Source organism: Aulostomus chinensis, chromosome 13, assembly GCF_037954235.1.
Source record: "Aulostomus chinensis isolate RoL2024-O1b breed Wild chromosome 13, RoL_Achi_v1.0, whole genome shotgun sequence".
NCBI classification, from domain to species: domain Eukaryota; kingdom Metazoa; phylum Chordata; class Actinopteri; order Syngnathiformes; family Aulostomidae; genus Aulostomus; species Aulostomus chinensis.
This window is the reverse complement of record NC_141332.1, coordinates 17,346,431-17,367,448: the sequence shown is the minus strand read 5'-3', so window position 1 is coordinate 17,367,448 and position 21,018 is coordinate 17,346,431. Positions and strand designations below refer to the sequence as shown.

Genomic DNA, 21,018 nt, shown 5'->3' with positions numbered 1-21,018 from the left:
GCTAAAATAAGCCAATCTATTCCGTCACGTTTCAATGTAGCGCATAGTCTGACTGTAAAAAATCATTCAATCTCAAATAAATCATAAAACATATCCACACATCATCAGGTTGAGCTCAGCTGGAGCAATGTGACATAGTTTAATGTGTCCGTACGTATTTTCACATTAAGAAAACAAGAACTGTATTTCATACAAGCGAAAAAAAAAGGAGCAGCTAAGCAGCGACCTTTTCATTGCTTCAACTGACTGACAGTCGCTATTCACCACCCACTCAGTAACTGTTTCAGTGAATAATGGCACGATTGATGTGTGTTGCCAAGCAGCGGATGGTATGGAGTCATTACAACGTTGTCAGTCATGCAGAGGTGAGCCCAGCTCAAAATGAGGAGGCAAGACTTTGCCACTAAGTTCGTCTGAGATTGTGATTTTTCAGTGTAATCACTTATGTTGCGATTTCTGTTTTGTTATTTTGTTTTGTTTTTTTGTAGAAAATCTGTTGACTCGAGATAAATCGAGCGAATAGTGTTGCAATGCTCGTTCGGGTCGTGAGAAAGCTTTGTTTCATTCGTCAGAAAAAAAACAAACAAGACGAAACTGTCAAGCTGCAAGAATGACAAATACTGCTTAATTACCCGCCCAACCCGGCGAACAAAAGACAGATTTGGCATCATAAACTCAACGTCTCTACAAACTCATATGTTAGCAAGTATTGTTCAAGCCAAAACAACTTAAGTCCTTGTGGAGAACCCAACGTTTTTAAACATTGAAGACGGCCAAAACGACTCATGTATCGAGCAATTCGGACGACAACTTGACTTACAGGTTATATGATGAAACACCAGTGCTGAAGCTCGGATTTGCACATTTAAAATAGTTTCGGTGAAGCGTTGACAAGATGCCGAGTGACGGTGTAAAACTCCTGTACGGTGAACCAGTTCGGAAAATAATCATAAAAAATAAAACTTTGAAGGCTTGGAATCTTGATTGAAAAAAAAAAAAAAATTAACATGAGGTCATCCAGCCATCCATTTTCTACCGCTTATCCTGTTAAGGCATTTGCATGTCTTTGGACTGTGGGAGGAAGCTGGAGTACCAGAGAGAACCCACGCAGGCACAGGGAGAACATGCAGACTCCACACAGAAAGATCCCGTGCTGGAGCCAGGACTCAAACCCGGAACCTTCTTGCTGTGAAGCAACAGTGCTGACCACTGCAGTCACTTTTCAACTGGTAAAGTCAAAACTTAAGGTTTGGTTTGTGATGATATGATCACGAAATTCAAATAATTCACTGTTATATTTACCAAAGTAGGGATGCCATGATATGATAATATAAAACAAAACAAAAAGCCCCCCCCAATCATCCAGGTAAAAATAAAGACATGATAATTGCAGCTGAACTCCTCACAAGCTTCTTCTTCAACCTGCATGTAACAACACAAACCATGGTGGGATTTTTGCTTTAAATGTGACAACATATTATTAAGTGCAAAAACTGAAAACGACAGTGATTGTAATTAGGTTCAGTGCAGAGCTAGTTAATTACTGAAAGAAAATGTTAGCTATACTTAGAAAATGTAGAAATGATTGAACAAATCTAAGATATTCATATTTAAGCGAAAAATATTGATTTCGTTGTGTATTGTATAATAATCGGGTAAGAAGTTCATTTATTGCTTTACTTTGAAAGTTTTTTTGAGGGGGAATCTGTTCACCAACTGCCGCTTCGCTACTATTGACATCGGAAACAAATACTTGATGTTAAAGGCGTAAGGTGTTTTAGCTGAACAACAATAATTGCAAATGAATCATTCCATCTACTCAATGATGCATCTTAGTCTTCAAACTCACATTTAAAAAAATCCCACATCAAATATTGTGATAAGGAGAAAGGAAAATATATCCAAAACACCACGTATCGTCTCGAAGACAGAAGAAAAGAAAACTCCCTGAAGAGGAACCCATGAGAAAGACTGCTGCTGCTGCTGGTGTGTGTGTGTGTGTGTGTGTGTGTGTGTGTGTGTGTGTGTGTGTGTGTATGTGTGCGCTGACACACTGGAAGATGATTCACACTGTGTTTGATCGTATCTTCTGCGCCGATACAGTATGATGCAAACAAGGAGGATAGGAATCCAGGACATGCTCAAAGCCCTGCAGAGATTTCTTACTTTGCTCGCACTTCTTTCACTCCAACCTTTTTTTCCCCCCCAAAATTCCTGTCTGCGTTAGATTGCATTACTGCTGCGTGTTTTCTTCTGCCCTGTGTCTGTATCTGTTCCGGTCAAAAGAGTTCATTTGTAGTCATGCTGACATTCTTTTTTTCCTTCCTGCGCCATCTGTCTGCCTTCTCAACCCTTCCTTTTATCATTCCTTTCCTATTTCTGCACCTACTCTCCTCCTTGTCCTTAAACATTTACATTTTTCTTTGTTTTAGGTCCTGTTCAGACCAAGGGGCTTGCACTACAAAGCAGGATTAGAGGATTAGCGAGGTAACTTCAGGGTCATCCTGGAGTTTTCTGCACTACGAAGGTTGTTGACTGGAGAACATCACCCCGGTAACTTACGCTGCGGCCCAAACCTGCTCCTGGAGCAGCGCGAGAGTCACCATTCGTTGACAGTTTGACTTACTGTACCTCTAAGACCACCAGTGTCACCCCCATTTGATGATGTGGAGTTACGACTGCAGTAACATTTCTGCTGCATTTTTCCTAGTTGGGAATCTTCTTTTTTGTCTTTGGCAGTTCTGAGTAAAATGAAATGCAGCATGAGAGAACAAGGATGATGTATTTTTGTAGGCAACCTTGCAAAGTTAGCTTAAGTTAGCATTGGTACAGGTTCTCCCGACCAAACACAGATGGCATTTTTTACATTGTGGTTTTGAATTATGGCTCTGCGCAAGTTCATGAGACTTACATATTTTGTTTCACAGGATTACCTTCACACTTTTACGATTATTTTAACATTAATTAAAGCATCAAAGACGACGATCTTTGCACCTCTTGCCTCTGCGGCAGGATGATGCACGACGCCAATCAGCTTCGAAATTGGCGTGTGAGTGTATTTACTGATAAACTTGACACAGAAGAACAAAATGTTTAACCAACAAAAAAACAAAAAAAACCAAAAACAAAACCCAACCGGACTTTCAACAATGCCAAATTCTTTCCTGGATTCAGGACCAATTGCTGCGCCTATCTCTCCTCCTCATTTGTCCTTCTCACTTTTAGTCTCTCTCTTCCTCATTTGTCCTTCTCACTTTTAGTCTCTCTCTTCCTTCAGGCCTCCTTCCAGGGAACTGCTGCACATTCATGTGAACTCACCTGTCAACCCTCCCACACTCTTCCCATCAATAATTAAACCAGTCATTTGCCACTGACATCACACAGGAGAATAACTCCAAAAGCACAAATAAACATGTTGGGAGAACACAGAGTTGCTTTGAATCATTTGTCGGAGTCGCCGGAGCGTGTTCTAGCTCATGCTATCGCTCCCCGTTTCTTTTTTCTGATGAATAAGTGATGAGATTTTGTTTTTGTTGTTGGCAGCTGAAGAACATTGGTATGCAGATGGGACAAAGAGAAGACGAACCTTTTCTCTCCATGCGCTGTTGACTTCGTCTGTACTTAATGAATCACGCAGAGATCATTTAATATTGATTGGGTGAGCGGCTGCATGAGTTGTTGTTCACAGACCTCACAGAGAAAATGCAGTCAGGTCTAGATAATAAGAAATGAACTTCAAACCCAAGCGCATTTGTCCTCTGCAGTCATTAATGTCAAATCTCACAGAGTGGATGTCGTTTAATAAAATCAGAGTTAAGACAGAAAGTAAGCACCTGTGTGTGTGTGTGTGTGTGTGTCGGTGCATATATGTGTTAGGGTGCGCGAGTGATTCTCGGTGGCAAAGCATTAGTACTCCCTGACTGCCTTCGCACAGTAGGAAACCTCCATTAAATCACAGCACGAGCCCGAGAGAAGAGGTCAACGGTGACTGGCTGAGGTATAATTTTCTGCAGACAGGCTTGAGTTTACACCGGGACACGGGAGGGCAAACGCTCCTCTAAGGTTGTCACTAAATCGAACCGGGTGAGAAATAAAACATTACTTGTTACGACTGAATTAATGCTCGCCTTCTGAATACGATAGAAGAACCAGACTCAGAGAGACAGCGGAGATGTTTGTATTATCACGATTCTCTCCCTCTACTGCAGTTTATAAAGAATGAAGAGAAGCAATTTTGTTCTTAACACAAGAACTGCACAGAATATGCATAATCTGGTATAAAGTTTGAATGACAATAAAGGAATACTGAATCGTGGATCGATGATCATCACAGCTAACATAGCAGCTAGGTATGCTAATGTTACCCACCTCTGCAATGGAGGATGTCAAATTATGAGAGACATCTGAGCTGGCTAATTGGACGTGACTTGGTGACGTAGGTCTGCTGTTGACTGCTGATATCGTGCCTCAAACTGCTGCCGCTTGCGTGCCACAGCAATTTAATATCAAGTTGGCAAATTATAGGCCTAATCTTGATAAAATGACCACAGATTACAGGTGTGAACACCTCACCAAAAAGATGTATATAATGCATCTAAACAGCAGCAACAGTAGCAGCATTCCTCTCAATCTCAGTCTGAGTGTACGGATAATTGAATGTGCTTTAACTTTGGAGCATACCTGTCTTTGAAGTGGAATTAAACTGTTTCAAAAAATAAATTCAACGCAGTGAGGTGCGTGTAATGTCAACTGCACAGAAGTTAGGAGTAACCCTGAGATTGTGTAAAATCTGAACGTATGACATAATAAAGGCATTATATTAGCAGCTTGAAAAGTGCTGAAGGATATTTCAAGAGGTTCTGATTGTAGCTTTGCCCACAGTAAAGTGGCCAGTCTGGTGTTTGAAGTTGTCTGGATTATATAACCAACCCCTTTAAAGTGTTTGACTGATTGCTGAGAGCTACTCCAGCTCATTCTTTGTTCTTGAGTTGTCATTTGAGTCAGATTGTCTGGGTTTCTACCACTGGCAAAGTACAAAGGGTCACCCAAACCTGAACTTCTCCTTTTTGTTTATATGTATTAATATGTGCAAAGTGTCAGGATCAAATTGAAAAAACTTAAGGACTTAATAGACGTGTATGTCATTATGAATTCACAGCTTCATTGTTTTCCAACTGTCAAGTCACAATTCCTCAATATAAATTGCATTGCAAACTTCCAATGAACCCACTCTAAAGTTCTGACATTCACTTTGAGTAACTAATCAATATTTGACCAGTAGTTGATGAAGAGAACGCAAACAACAAAGTGCTGATGCTATCATGACAGCAATCTGGGAGGAGGGAGAGGTGAGAGAGAAGTCAGAGTTGAAGTGTTGAAGGTTTGCTTTTGCAGGGGTCACCGATCACAGTGACCTCTGAACAGACATTGGTCAGGTTTTCATCCCTAAGTAAGGAAAAGTCTGATCAAATTTTTCTTTTTTTAGAAAATCTAAATCCAGTTACCCAGTTTCTCTCGGCCTCTGCTCCTTCCAGATGCGCCGTTTCATTTCCTCGTTCATTCGCTCCACGTTAAAGCTTTTTAATTTGCGCTGGTTTACTTTCACAATCCAAATTTTCATTGAATATCTGTATTAAACACAAAAACATTATGCATAACGTTGCAGCTGATATATCTATAGATGCTTGACAGCTGAAGCTGACCCTCGACCTCCACCTTCTATAAAAATATCAGGATCTCTTGGGAATCTCATCCTTTTTTTCCCCCTTTCTTTATAACCATCACAGTCATGGACAAACATGGCCGGCTTAAAAAAAGGAGATGGCGGCCTACCTCGACCTGCTGACAGATCTGGATGAGCTTGGCCATTTGGTTCTCCAGCTCACTGTTCCTCTTCACCAGGTTGGTCAAGTTGTTCTCCAGGGTTTGCTGTTGTGATAAAGATGGAGGAAGAAGAAGCAGAGGAGAGGAGGAAGGGTCAGAGGTCAGGGGGAGGAGGAAGACCAGAAACAAGGGGACAACACTGAACATTAGCATATGTAGCTGTCAGCTCTGAACAGATGATAAAAGTTCAATTATAAATTAATAAACAGAAATAAATAAAAAGCTTTAGGTTATTTCACATATAAAATTAGTAAAATTATAACACGTATGACTTTTTGATGATGGAAAAAAAGACTGAGTTATATGTTCATGCCGATTAAAAAAAGCACACCTAAAAAGCTGTAGATTCTAATTTCTATTGTCAGTTTTTTTTTAAATAATTTCCATCACAATCTGATTTTATAATAATAGTGACACAAAAGATGCTGCCTGCGAGGGCTCAACACTCGCACACATACTAGTTCGCCCTGGTGCTGCACGATTCACTGTATCCATCAGCCTCGGAAATTATTAAGTCGGAAAAAATACGTGAATCGATATTTTTGAACAGCACCGAAGAAATCTTTGTGTATTTTAAAAGGCACAGCAGCGTAATTTCACATGTTTGAGTTGAGAAATACACAAATGATCAGTAATTTTTGGGCATTTCTTACTAACCAAGCAAGTACAATCATGAACACCACCATAATCATCACGAATTGTTCTCGCCGAATTGTGCAGCAACAGCTGGCTCTGGTGTGTTTTTCTTTACGAAGCCGCATGAAAGAAACGTCGCTCTTACAGTAACCCTGTTCATATTTCGGAAAAAATTTCAAGTACAGAGACAAATATCATTTCAGATCTGAGTGAATGTGTCAAAATACTACCCAAAAGCACAGAAAAGCTTGAAGTGGTTTTGTAAAAAAAATAATGAGACTGGAATCATCTGGAAGATTTCTACCACACGCTGAGCCTAAGATTGATCCATTTTTTTTTTATTTGACATGAAAGAAAGTGGAAAAACTGAAGGAAACATTTCAAAATATGATAAAATTATGTCATCCCTGAAAAAAAAAAGGTTGTATTAGGTTTTATACGAATTACAACTCACGAGCGCTTGTAGAAATTGGATAAATGCGATACTTAACTGGATAATCAACAAATAAAATATAAATATATGAAACTTTCTAATATCACTCAGGGTTATTTATCCTTTATTTTATTGATATTTCATATCATTGTCATTTATCGAGTGTTTCTTTTTTTTCTTTCGGCAAATATACTGTGAAACAAAAACTTGAAATGAACCACGTAGCTTATGGTTAATTAAAATTCACAGAAACAAATCAAAATATCCTATGAACATGTACTCATATATTTATGATGAGCATTTTTATTCCCACATTGCATCCCAACAACCCCATTAACCCTGTCAAAATAACCCAATTACCCTACACTTGGAATTCTACTGATCAAACACCTAATTACTCTCCCTTAAATGTGACTGTTTGCTTAATTCAATAAAGACACACATAAACGCACTCAAATATACAGTTACAAATAGATGTAAATGGAAAAACAAGAGGAGAGAGACAGAAAGAGAGGCAGAGAGTGAGAGAGAGAGAGAACCGCTTTTCAAAGGAAGCAAATTAACGATGGCGGCGACGGCGGCGACAAGCATCAAAACAACAACCACAGCTGCAAAGAGAACAGCAGAACAAAGCAGCAGACAAGCGGCGGGTGTTTGAAGTTGCTCTATTCATGCATGTGAAAGGGAGGTGGGCTGCACAAGCACCTGGCCACAACTGTACGCCTGTCTGCTTGTCAGGCGTCCTCCCCAAGTTCCAATAACTCCTCCGCCTGTCGTTCAGCCTGATTTACCCTGTCTGCCTGTTGTCTGTTTTACTTTGCGCTCACTTAATAATGAAACTGCCTGCTTATATTCCTCCTCTTTATTCTTTCAGGTGTCTACCTGTGTGCCCGTCTGCCTCTCTGCATCCCAGCAGCAGGGCGAGGGGAGGGTGGTGGGGGTTGGTAAAAGACAGCCAGGGAACTCACCGCAGCACTTGTCTTTGAAGCCTCCATTACCGCATCTGACACTCTGCCCGGGCTCACCTGATAAGCCTACAAACACACACACACATACACCCACGTAAGTGCACACGTAAACACACGCGCACACACACACACACACACACACACACACACACACACACACACACACAAGCACGCGCACAGACGAACCTCACTGGTCTGATCGCACGACGTCTGCCACTTAAATACACGGCAGGTGAGGAGGAGGAGGGGAGACCCACTACGAGGAAGTTGCCACAGAAATACTTTTATAGACGAGTGTGAAGCCACATGAGACGAAGCAGTTCTCAGTGTTTGTTAATATTTGTCACCCTGGTGTTACATCACTGGAATAGGCATTGGGTTGTTGAGTGTGTGTGTGTGTGTGTGTGTGTGTGTGTGTGTGTGTATGAGGGAGTTTGAAGTGGAACATCAGTGAGAGCGGACAGATGCGTCATTAATTAGCAAGCTGGAGACTAAGATGATTAATACATCAGTACACAGCTGCCTCCCGCGAGACTGCAGGGACACAAACCCTCTGTCCTCAACCACATGTACCAGCAAGCGTCTTTTTGTGTGTGGAGACGACATTTGATAATAGGTTTGTCTGTGAATAAAGACACTAACCCTTGAAAGACAAACCGATGATAGATAGAGGTTAAGGGGTCGAGCGAATTTCCTTGACCTACAAAGGCTGACTTTGGCCATCCAGTGAAAATCTTTTCAATAAATAAGGAGACTTTTTTCTTTTTTCATTTTACTCCAGACCCTCCTGGTATTGAATTGGAATTTTATGTATTTTTTCTGAGGAATTTGGACGATGCAGGCACTCATTTAGTTCAATTGTCATCTTGAAGGCTGTAATTAGTGGTGCTGTTGATCTTAACTGGCTTTACCGGGATCTGTTCCAAAGATTTTGTCAAATTCATCAATGTACTGTAAATGGAAGGAGTATTCAATAATAACAGGCACAAATAGTGCAGTAGTACAGTATTCCTTCTTGCCAAACAGTGAGCCCTGCAGTGATGCATTGATAAAAGTAATTTACAACTGTTAATTAATAGTTTATTGAGTGTTTACAATGCAATTAATAACACACTTAAAACCATTTATGTTGTAAATCTTTATACTTTACCAAAGGAGACTTATTTTGAAGTGGTAACAAATAAATCAGCTCCTCCATCAAACAATTTCAATAAAAACTAAAAACTATAATCCTCAAGGAGGGGGTGTTTATTGAATGACTGTTGTATTACACTCAATTATATTCATTATTACCATCAGTCGTATTAGTATTAGTAGTAGTAGTAGTATTACACACAATACACACACACACACACATACACATAAGTGTGTATTGCCTTTTATATTCTGCATTTTCTGGTCTTTCTATCATCAAAAACAATAATAATAAAAAGAGGAAGAAATATCAAGGCCAAAAAAAAAAGTTTCTCCACTTTTTAAATAAAGTGTGTGTGTGTGTGTGTGTGTGTGTGTGTGTTTTATGAATGTGTGTAGTTTGGGGTTGTTCCTGACTTGTGTGGGTACTCCTTTGGCTTCAGGCCAGTGGGCAGGACGAGTGGCATAGAGAGAAGGAGGAAGCAGAGCAACAACAAACTCATTAAAACACTCAACACACATCAAAGTCTGAGAGAGGTGCTAAGAGACACAAACACTTTAACACAGCCTGTTCAAGTCGGAAATACTGGGCTGCTTTTCCGCTTTGCTGCCTGTATAAAAGTGATCAGAGATGGAATGAGGGACAGAACGTTCCGCCACAGAGCTGGCAGCAGAGGGATGCAGAGAAGCTGCTCTATATAAATTCATTCGATGGGTGGGAACGATTCTGTTTGCACAAGGAGGTCGACATGATGGGGAAATCATTTTTTTAATGGTGGAATCGCTGTAATAGTGGCGAGAGCAGAGCAAAACATGGTCGGAATGGAGGCAGAGAAGAGTGCAACGGGCTGGAGGCGTCCGCAGAATTGGAATAAAGGATGAGTTATTGGAAATATTTTAGGAAGTTGCGACATTCCTTTATATTAAGATGCGGTTACGTAACGCTTAAGCATGTTAGTTAATGTAATATGATAAAAAATAGCTCTCAGTTCCCAGGAGATATCCGGGTAACCCTAATGATAAGCTCTTACTCCATTTTTAGTTGTTGCTACAGGCTCTTCTACCAACAGTCCATATTTACTGGCATGAATAATAGGAAATTGAGAAGAAGACAACTGCAGAGAAAGAGGGCGGAGAGATGGAGGGAGACAGTTAAATGGGTATAAAAGAATGACGAATTGCCTCTCAGTCGCTGGAGGCGCAGGGTGGTACTTGCAGAGCTAGGCAGGGGTATTAGCATAAGGTAATAGCGTTCCCTCACTGATTCAGCATTTGACTTGGCACGTGATGAGAGTGCGACATAGATGGAGGGAGATGATGGGATGGAAATAGGCATCAGTCCCGTCCTGAGAGGGGCAGCTTGGCAGAGTCTGCCCTCTAATTCGGGCTCCCGTCTCTTTGGTGGTGCTCCGCCGCCTTGTTATCTGTCTTTCTCAGTCATCGTCGTCTACCCTCCTCGCTTTTCTATGACGGCTTCTCTCCTTCCACCCCTGACATTCTGTCTCTTCATTCACTCTCTCCGTCTCGTTTCTTCTGTCCTTATTCTGTCCGTCTTTACCCAGTTAGACCTGCAGCTGGTGACAGCTCATCATCTTGGGTCAGATCACCACCTGCTCGCATGACTTCCTTGTATAAGAGGTCTCAGGGATCTCATGATTTTACAGATGATCACATTTCTCTTTGAAACAAATAAGAGGGACAGATCTCGTTTATATCATAGTAGACACGAAGAGAGGAGAGAGAGAGAGAGTGATTGTAGGAGGAAATAAAAACATGGCTTGTCTACAGAAAATGTGTGTGATGCAGGTCTATTAAACATAAATTCACCTCAGAATCAAGTGTAAATGTTAGTTCAGGCAACGTACCGAGCCCGTCACCTCCAATCAGCTGTTGGGCAGCAGCGAGTATTTATCAGTCTACCTGCCGTTGGTTCTGCCTGCTGAGCAAGCGCCGAAAAACCCTCCTCACATCCTCCTCTATCGATCCATGTGCCTTTCTATTTTCTCATAACAACATTTCAAACCATCCGTCTCCAAACATTTATTCAAAGTCAAGTCAGTGAGGTAGCAGTTCCTGCAGGAAACCCTAAACTGAATGTTCCGGATGTTCCGAGACCAGCATGGAGGCATAATCCCTCCACCCTCAGTTTGCCCTACAGCCTCCTCCCAGCTGGAAATGCCTGGAGCACCTCACTAGGGAGAAGACCAGGTGGCATCCTAACTAGAAGCCCAAAACACCTCAACCTGAACCACCATCACGCTGAGAACCCTGGCCTCAGATTTAGACGTGCTGATCCTCATCCCAGTTGCTCTGTGATGAAGTCAGAGCTGAAGGTCACAGACTGATGATGCCATCAAGAACTCATCATCCGCAAAAAACCAGCGGTGCAATTCACCGAAGTCCACCAAGCTATCGATCCCACTACTACGAGTCGAGGTTCTGTTCAGGAAAAATCACAAGCAGGATCAGGAACAGGTCTGGCAGATGAACATAGTTAAATCACCATTTCCCTTGAGTTAATATTGATGTGTATCTGAATCCTTCCAATTCAGCTGGAAATGTATATTGCTGTCAAAGTCATATCCGCTGCCGGGGGGTGACAGCCTCCGTCTGATGTGATCACACTGCTTAGCCCTTCTGTCAAGTTAATTGCTAAGTAGCTTCTCAAGATTCTGGTGTTTGCAACAGTCTGGTATGAGGGTGGTCCTGACTCGACTGCTGCCGCAAAGCCTACAACATTAAAATCACTTCTAAAGCGTGACATCACACTGAATTTGATACAAAAAAAAAAAAATAGAAAAAAATCGATTTGTGTCTGTAGACAATCCAAAAATGTTTCCGTTCAATAAAACAAGTCAAGTTATTTCTTCAAAGATTCTGTTCTCAAACTATTGTACCTCCCTGTGACAAATTGGCAGGCAATTTCTTCAATCATATAATAGAATAGTCCAATTACATCCCCCAACCTGAGGCGTGGACCGAACGGTTCTCCTGCTTTGCAGTGGGAACATTAAAGGCATTTCATCAAAGGTGACATTCAAGTTCAACAATCTAATGACGAAAAGTAGGAGACGGTAAAAAGAAGACACAAGCAAGAAGACTGCTCTAAATATTAATCAGTGCTTGACTTTTGGGGGAAATGTTATACAGAGTTTTATGCTGCACTGCTTCAGTTTCCTAATAAGATGAAAATGTCCAGTGGCTAAATCCTTGGGTCGTTATGACAATATAACAACAAGAATGCAACAGAACGCCTCGAGGCTGAGGATCCGACTTCAAAGTCTCTTTTTTTTTCTTTTTAATTAATTCGGGATCCTTCGCAAAAGAGATACAAGGGGACAGAAAGACAGACAACTGAAAGCAAGAGAGAGATTAAACTTGAGAGTGCAGCAGCAGAATAGAACAAGCTCACTTTACAGCTGTTGTTAACAAGAAGCTTTTCAGAGTCTGGACACGTCAGTAACACAAGCCTTCTGGGAAACAGGGTTTTTTTTGTCTGAGGATAATATTCCATAGGGCAGAACTCTGGAGGCCAACGAATTATAGTTGGGCATAACAAACAAGAGAGTCATGCTTGTCTCATGAACCGGCTGGCTGAGACCCAATTAATGAGACCAAGAGTGATGCTTAAAAGTAGCTTAAAATGTCGTCACTTTCTGTGTGTATCTTACTAACCAGCACCGTCCAGTTCTAGATTGTTGCCATCGCGTTTTTTCATTCAGCAACTGTAGGTCGCTCGAGGCAGCATGAAAATAAATATGCATCAAATCTGAGGGTGAATATGACCCTTAATGGGATAAGCATGGATGGAAGTCAAGCAGGTTAGTCTGCCAACTAGGACGGGATGATGTGTAGCTGGATAGAACGTCGTACCACAACAAACCTCATGTATGCTATGACATTACTGTACTGCGACAGGAGTAAAGATACTTCGGCATATCACACAAAGCCGGCTGGGGGGGCTCGCTGTGGGTGTCTGCAGGGATGGACGATACGGGAGCGAAGGAGGTGGAAGATGGCGGAGAGGAAGGAGGAGGGGGATCATCAGAAGAGGCCAGGGAGGCCAAAGCTGGCAGTCTCCACGTCGTCTGGTTTGACGAGGCTCAGGATGTGAACAAACATGGCGGAACGCGTGACCAGACATCAGTCTCTGCTACACCCAATTTCAACTAGATTTAGTTGTATCAGATGACGGTCGGCAAAACCAGACCAATCGGCTTCGTCTATGCAAATTCTAAGTCAGCCCCACCTCCCATCAAACTATGCAATGACTTTGATTGTATTACTGTTTAGCTGTGAAAAACAAACGACCCCACTTCTGCAGTTGTTTAAACTCTGAATGAACTTCTGTGACTCTTCACACTTCAAGCTTTAAGTGACAGCATGAACGCTCTTGAAACTGTGGGGGAGCAATGATGAATGGAAGCAGAGAGTGAGGAGATGCTCACATTCATTTAGAAGTCCTGTGGGTACATTTAAATAAAGTTGCTGTGAAAAAATAAATAAATAAAAATAAAAAAAACTGAGACGGAAAACGAGGAAGGGTACGGAAAGGACAAGTCTACTGATATAGTCAACCTCTATTACGACTAAGCCCACAGATCTCACCTGCTTATTTCGCTCCAGGCTTATTATGAAGGAAAAAGACATCTTAAATAGACACACATCCAGTGGTAATTCAAGTTTTTAGCCACATAAGGGGATTAGGATCAAGAAATGTCTCCGTTGGTTTGAAAGGGAATAATGAATCGTCATGACGACTGAGCAGCAGCGAGTGGGCCAGACACAAGCTGGCATCTGCTTTTGTTTATAAGATTCTTGGCCATCCCACAGGCCAGTCTGTGCTTTTAGCTTCCCAATTATTTGTTTGGGTCAGCACCAGAATAACCCAGAACTACTAAATAGAGGAAACAACAGAGAATATGAACTAAAAAGGGAAAAGCAACCAGAAATAGATGCTGTGTAAATGTAATCCCTGACCATCTCCTAACCGTCTGGAGGCCTTTATTGAAAATGTCATATCAGATTACATCCTGAGGATTCTGTGATATTTGAATACACTGAGATCAGAATTTGATGCTGTGGATTAAGGAGGCTGGGATTGAGATAAAGTGGGGTTAGTAGAAAATAGTAATAAGGTTGAATGGGCTTAAAAGATCTTTTTGTTTCATTTCAATCGCTGGACGAAAGAGTACAAATCACTTTCATGGATTAAAACAGTGAAAAGAAAAATCATACTAGCAATTTGGCCGGTGGACTTCCTAATCAATATCTTAGATTTAAAAAGAGCGTCAGGGTTTTGTTGCCCCAGTTTTCCCACCGGCCAAACGATTACTGCAGCACCTGCTAACATCAGGCTTTTTTCTGCAGTGGGACCTTGTTTAATTGGCATTCACTCCCATTTCAAACGACCCTGCAGTCGACACGGGTATTTATCACAGTTTTGTAGCGCTATAAAAGTAAAGCTGTGAAAATGTTCCACATATAGCATACACGTTTTCTGATATTGATTTTTTTTTTTTTTTTTTTTAGGTGGGAGTCATCAGCAGCCCAGATTTGAGTGTCGCTGCTGCAGTCTGATTCTCTGAACAGATGACGTGCTGACCCACATCGACCGAAGGTGCGACCCTCACTATGACGACTTTACAATACAACCCCCCCCCATTTTAAATCAGAACTATGTCTTCCTCTGTTTTCGATTTGTCGTATCATTAGATTAAGACATTTTGGCAGTAATCTCCTTTCGAAAGTAGCTTGCCTCAAAAGTCAAGCGATGCGGATGATTTCAAGAGTCCTACTGGCAGACAGGAAAGCTGACAGAAACTGTTAAAAACAGCTGAAAAAAATATACAATCCACGTCTGACTTGATCGAATGCATCTACACACTGTCACATTCAATTACCGATTATGACTGAAAATGCTACTTGCAACATTCACCAGCCGGTTGGCCAGACATTTTTTTTTTGGTAAATATGAAGTTGATGCAGAACACAAAGAAATTCTGCACCAGTCTATGTTTGAATTCCTCATTTGTTCACGGATATGAGAAGGACCTCCAGAACCCAATATATTATAAATCAGCAGGTACAAATGGATGGATCTTTAAATAGGTTCATTGTCTAGGCGGCGCAGATTGCTATCTATGCCCAGCCTTATCCATGTAGATGACATCATTAGGCTGTAGCTGTGAGCCAGAGATGAAATATTCCTGTCCTCCAGACTCCTGACTCAAGATGTTATCATCACGGTGACATCTTGAGAGAAGTTGGGTTGACTATGTTAAGAGTAAAACTTCAAAAATTGTTGCTGACTTGTTTTGTGATATTTAAATCCACAGAGAGAGAGAGAGAGAGAGAGAGAGAGAGAGAGAGAGAGAGAGAGAGAGAGAGAGAGAGAGAGCTTACAGCTGTGCAGAGATCATGATGGTGATAACTGAACCAGCCATGACAAGGTCGTCAAAGTAAATGAGTTTCTGTTAATCTCACACTCTCATCTCATGTGTACAGTCCAAAGCTCTGAGAAGAAGGGCTTAGGTTGAAATGAACACACACACACACACACACACACACACACACACACACACACACACACACACACACACACACACACCTGCTCAGGATGCATTTGGGAGTCTTCTGCTACCAACAATTACAGGTCCAAATGATAGCAATGATGAATCAAAGCTAGGTATTTGCACTGCGCTAACAAAGTGACTGAGCCTGAGCTAAGTAGATAATACTCATAAAGTCATTCAGATCCAGAGGCCACACCTCAGCTATCACGATGATTCATCGACTCATCTAGAACTGTGGTAAACAAATAACATGACAAGGTTGAAGAAAAACAAATAACGTGAGGCAGTACACCTCTGCAACAACTTCTAGATGAAATTTTTTGTGCTAAATTGAGCTGAACATGTTTTCTGGTATCGAATATTCATCCATGGAATAACTTCCACTGAAGCGCCACCACTACAAGTTAGTAAAATTTACTCACAGACACCTCAAGTCACCCACATCCCACAGATTAGGCCTACGAAGGAATGAACGGAGCAAAGTGTGACTTAAATTTCAGCTTCGGATGGTGGATGCAGAGGCAGTGCATCAATAATGCTAACTTCTAAAATTTTTATAATTCTGCTGGAAAAAGACAAAGCATCTTCTCTTTTTCTTGCATGCATGTCATCATTATGAATTGATCTACAGCGCCCGTGAGCAGCTTTTTCCTTTTCGACTGATCTTCTGCATGTGTGTGTGACGCTTCCTCCAAGCCAATCCCAGAAAGTGGAAGAGTTTGAGGAGTCTAACCATGTAACTAACTATCTAAGCAGTGTGGCTACTTTAATGAAAAGCAAGACGTTCCACAATGTGCACGCACACACACAGACACACACACTGCTCAGGCAGGCTGTGTGGTCCAGGCGTTTTGCCAGTGTGTTACATATTTTAAAACTAGCAACTGGCAGCTGATACCGGGCCAGCTACTGCTTCACAACCAAATGGACACTTGACTTTTGTGACTTATTTGCAACAAAGAAGTAAAGCGGGAGAGAGGGCGGCACAGTGGTGCAGTGGTCAGCACTGTTGCCCCACAGCAAGAAGGTTCCAGGTTTTGAGTCCTGGCTCGGGCGCGGGATCTTTCTGTGTGAGTCTGCATGTTCTCCCTGTTCCTGTGTGGGTTCTCTCAGGTACTCCAGCTTCCTCCCACAGTCCAAAGACATCAAGAGGGGACGAGGCTGATTGATACTCTAAATTGACCGTAGGTGTGACTGTGAGTGTGAATGGTTGTCTGTCTCTATGTGTTGGCCCTGTGATGGACTGGTGACCTGTCCAGGGTGAACCCTGCCTCTGAAGGCAGCTGGGATAGGCTCCAGCCCCCGCAAACCTTAACAGCATAAGTGGAAGAAAATGGATGGATGGATGGATGGATGAAAGAATGGAAAAGCGGGAGAGCTGATAGTTTTAGAGAGCATGCAGAACAACTTCTTTAACAGAGAAAACATCTAAACCAACAACTAAACCTCTTCACACTTCCAGACTCAACACTTCCCTGGCTACAGCTACAATACCCCATAGCTGGATGAAGAGTTGTTGACAAAATGGAGAATATACGTACTCTCTCTCTCTCACTCACACACACTCACACACACACACACACACAGTCGGGAGAAGTCAACTCTCTACCTTTAGAAACAGTCCAACTCTTCAGCACAAACATTCACCTCAACGACTCTTAAGGCCTCCATCAAACTGGAAGAATTTACTTTCAGTACAAGCAGTATTTAATGTTATTCTGGTGTTTTTAAAAGAGTTCTTGAGAAGAAGACATTTGTTCTGATGTGCATTGTTGCCCATGTTGGAAATGCAGTATCTGGAGAGTAAAACAAAAACAAGGGTCCGGCTCATTAGGCAGGATTTTCATGGCTTATTACTGGCAACTCTCCTCTATGTTCACCTCGAACAACACCAGCCTCCAGTGTCAGTCTGCAGCTCGATGTGCTTCCCTGTCTCCTTCAAACTGATGTCCCCTCAACAAATGGATTTCAATTTAAAACATTTGGCCAAAATGGCTGCTTTGCTCCTGCATGAAAAACCCACGTAAGGTAACGAATGAGACAAATAGCCTCAGAGAGTGAACAGCGAGTGAGACACACACACACACACACACACACACACACAGTCACATTTCATTGGCTGTAATACAATTATCCAGCTGCTGGCTCAGTGGTGTATTCCTATGACACAGTTATTCATTTAGTCTTGTTTTCTAAAATGCAATAACACTGAGAGAACTGTGTTGGGTCTTAGTCACTCTGACAGATGGGAACCCAGAGGCCACTGCTCTGCTCTGCGTTTCTAAAACTCTCATTCTCACTGCTACAATAAAAAAAAAGCCAAATAACATATTTTTATTAAACCACTGCAATGACATCCACTAAAAATAAAGTCTCTCTTCAACAATTTCATGTCAATGGGCCTCAAACTTTCATTTGGTCCATGTCCAAAAACATGCACAAACATAAAAGTAACTTGAGCAAGAGTGGTTCACGCTTCCAGGAGTGATTTCGTAACTAGAGTCAGAAATGGCTGGATTATCTTAATTTGAAGGGATGAACCACACCCAGTGTTGTGTTCGAGAGATAAGTATAGCTGTCAGTGGTTAGCTGATGCTAAAAGAACGCCATGCTGAAACCAAGGTGTTGTTCTCAGCAAATCTCCATTTAAGCCTTTAAGCACCGCAGCATCCACCCAAAGTGAGGGAGGGAGGGCGGTGAAAAAGAAGAAGTCACGTCTATGTGACTGAGGACCTGGTTTAGCAGCAGCAGCAGGAATATGGAATGTGGATTTTTACACTCTGGATGAAAAATCAACATATGACGTTTTGTTTTTTCTATTTTTCTTTTTACTCTGGCACATAACATAGAAAAACGAACAAAAGAAAATACTTGTGAAGCCATTTCCTTTTGATTCCCTGAGGAATTAAGAAGTTACACTTGGTTGTGAATAGTACACACACGGATGGCTTGTCAGCTCTTCCCACGCTGAGAAAAGTGAAGAGTACAAACACCAGCAGCCATAAATGACAGCAAGCCCGGTAAAGCCAATGTTTATTTATGTTACTAATTCATTTAATGTATTCAGTGTGAGTGTCTCTGTGTTTTCCTGTCATTCGTCGGGGGACATTTTTCTCTTCTCTTCACTGATGAACCGTACCTGAACTTAAAAGAGAACACGCTCTTTTGTGCATATCCTAAGGATAACAAATACGACCCTCCATCATGTACGAGCTCTTCGGATGAAAACAATAACCGACATGACAGTTGTAGAGTTTCCTCACAGCCCCGCAGCTTTTTCAGTCCAGGACAGTGTTTCACCGTATCATTCGTGGCAAAGTGACACACAGGATAACCTCACTTTCAACACATGCACCGCAGCACATTTGCGGTTGTGGAAAAATTCATATGCACTTCACGAATATTGGCTATGCAGAGGCTTTTCTGGTTGAGTTGGTATGCACACCTCCTAAAACCCATTTTCTCTCCTTCTGAGAGGAGGCTGCTCGGAGGAGGCAACTGATTCCGTCTGGAGGCAGATATGATTTTCTATTAATGGTATCACTACCATCATCTTCCTCTTCTGTTTCCTTATCTGGACGTGTGTATTAACACGTACAGTGCAACTGAATAAAAATGAATGTCTTTTGAGACTCGTTTGACGTAACTGTACCCAGAAATTCAGAATTGTAACGCCTCTCTTCAACAGTTCTTCAATCAATATATGCTTTGATGACAGTTCTTCCCTCCCTCACACGGTCCACGCTCAGAAATGTCTTGCATAAACACCTTGAATGAAGAACATGATAGATATTTTTCGATTTCTGTCAAAAAAAACCCCTCAAATGATAACTTTAGGTTGATATATTTTAACTTTATTCATATTTTCCCGTGTTGACAACTGAAGGCTCACCTGTGGGGTTTGCTGGAGGCTGGCTGGGTAAATGTGAGAGCTTGTCATGTAAATCTTCAGCAGTGATGAGTGAATCAACCCCCCCCCCCCCCAAAAAGAAGAAGTCGACATCGTGGAATCATCGTGGCTGATCTTCCATTCAAACCTCTGCTATTTGCGTTTCCTTCTCTGCCACTACTAATCTCACATCCTTGCTCGCCTACAATTTCAGCTTCTCATTTCTTCCTTCACTTTGACCTTCTTCTTCACTTTCATTTTTTCTTTGCTGTCAAAACAGACTTTTGCACTACAGTTTCTTCAGTTTGAATATAAATAGGTTTATGGGGCAAGATACTGGACGATAGAAAAGAAACACAATAATTTGAGTGACATTTGCTGCTTTACACTTGTCACCTTCTAGTAAAACCTCCACAGATGGAGGTCCACAGCACTGCAAAAATGGTGGCTGGCTCTGCGAGTTTGTGATAAAGTTACGAGCAACACAGATAGTTGATTTCTTGCTGGGTGTTGTGGGGAAGTGAACACCGTGTCTCTGTGGGTATACAAGACTGGTACCACCATCACAAGAGTAAATACACTCACACAGAGGAGTTCATGGAAGAGTGCATGGAGGTTCTGACGTCAATCCGAGCTCCTTTTTTCCTTGTCGTCTCACGTTTAGCTTCAGCCTATTTCTCCAGACAATATTTATTATGGATTTTTGCTTTTCTCGGCATATGTCAGCATGGTTTTAACTCAATTTGCCAAAAAAATCTACTTCTTCATTTACTTGCCTCAGGATTAAAGAAAAGACTTGTTTTGCAGTCAATATTTGGATTCGATAGCCTTATAAAATTTGCGGATGGTTTTGCTGCGCTCCGAGGAAATGAATGTTTGAAAAGCACTTGAAGAACATAAAGCACAAGAGGATGAAATAAAAGACAGTGGGATTTTAAAAGGGAGACAGCAGCTTATATGTACTTGCTGCTGTTTCTGCTGTATTGAATGCAATAATAGATAATGCCACCTAGAGACACATTTGAGAGAAACAGTGATATTTCCAGCTGGAGGGATTTTTATGTTGCCTGCAATATTTTGAGCTGCACAGTAGATCCACAGATGTAGAACAGAAGCTCTCCTCTGCCTGGGTGGTAGTTAGCAACATGCACAGGCCAGATATTCTACATACGGACCATTAGGGTGTGTGAAGATGTCCAACATCAGATTTTAATGTGCACCTAATTGCTACAGTATACGTCAGAGGTTCCAGAGCGCTGGACCTTGAGTGGTTTAGAGCCAGGCCACCGAGCGGATGTTCATTTACAGGAAGTGTATGGGAGGGAAGAGACCTGACTTGATGTGGTACCGCCTGCACGAACTGTCAGCAGAGTCTGAGAAGTATCTTCCCTCTGCAAAGAATCTGAGGATGGGAAGGAGAAGATGCCGGATCTCCATATCTATGAGTCCTTGTAAACTTTAGTGAGGCCTCCACATAAAGACATGGCATTAGAAACATGC

General features: G+C 41.8%; 1 protein-coding gene across 3 annotated transcripts in view; it reads right to left on the bottom strand.

The window, feature by feature from the left end:
* The window catches only part of mid2 (midline 2), a 127,889-nt gene that overhangs the window by 31,974 nt on the left and 74,897 nt on the right, over positions 1–21,018 (bottom strand). For 2 of the 3 annotated variants that reach the window (XM_086221707.1, XM_086221706.1), the window contains exons 3-4: positions 7,921–7,986; positions 5,833–5,928 (exon numbers count right to left, since the gene is read on the bottom strand). In XM_086221707.1, the coding sequence (XP_086077833.1) occupies positions 5,833–5,928; positions 7,921–7,986 (162 nt within the window). The remainder of the gene's footprint in view (positions 1–5,832; positions 5,929–7,920; positions 7,987–21,018) is intronic. The other variant, XM_086221708.1, reaches the window with a different exon arrangement.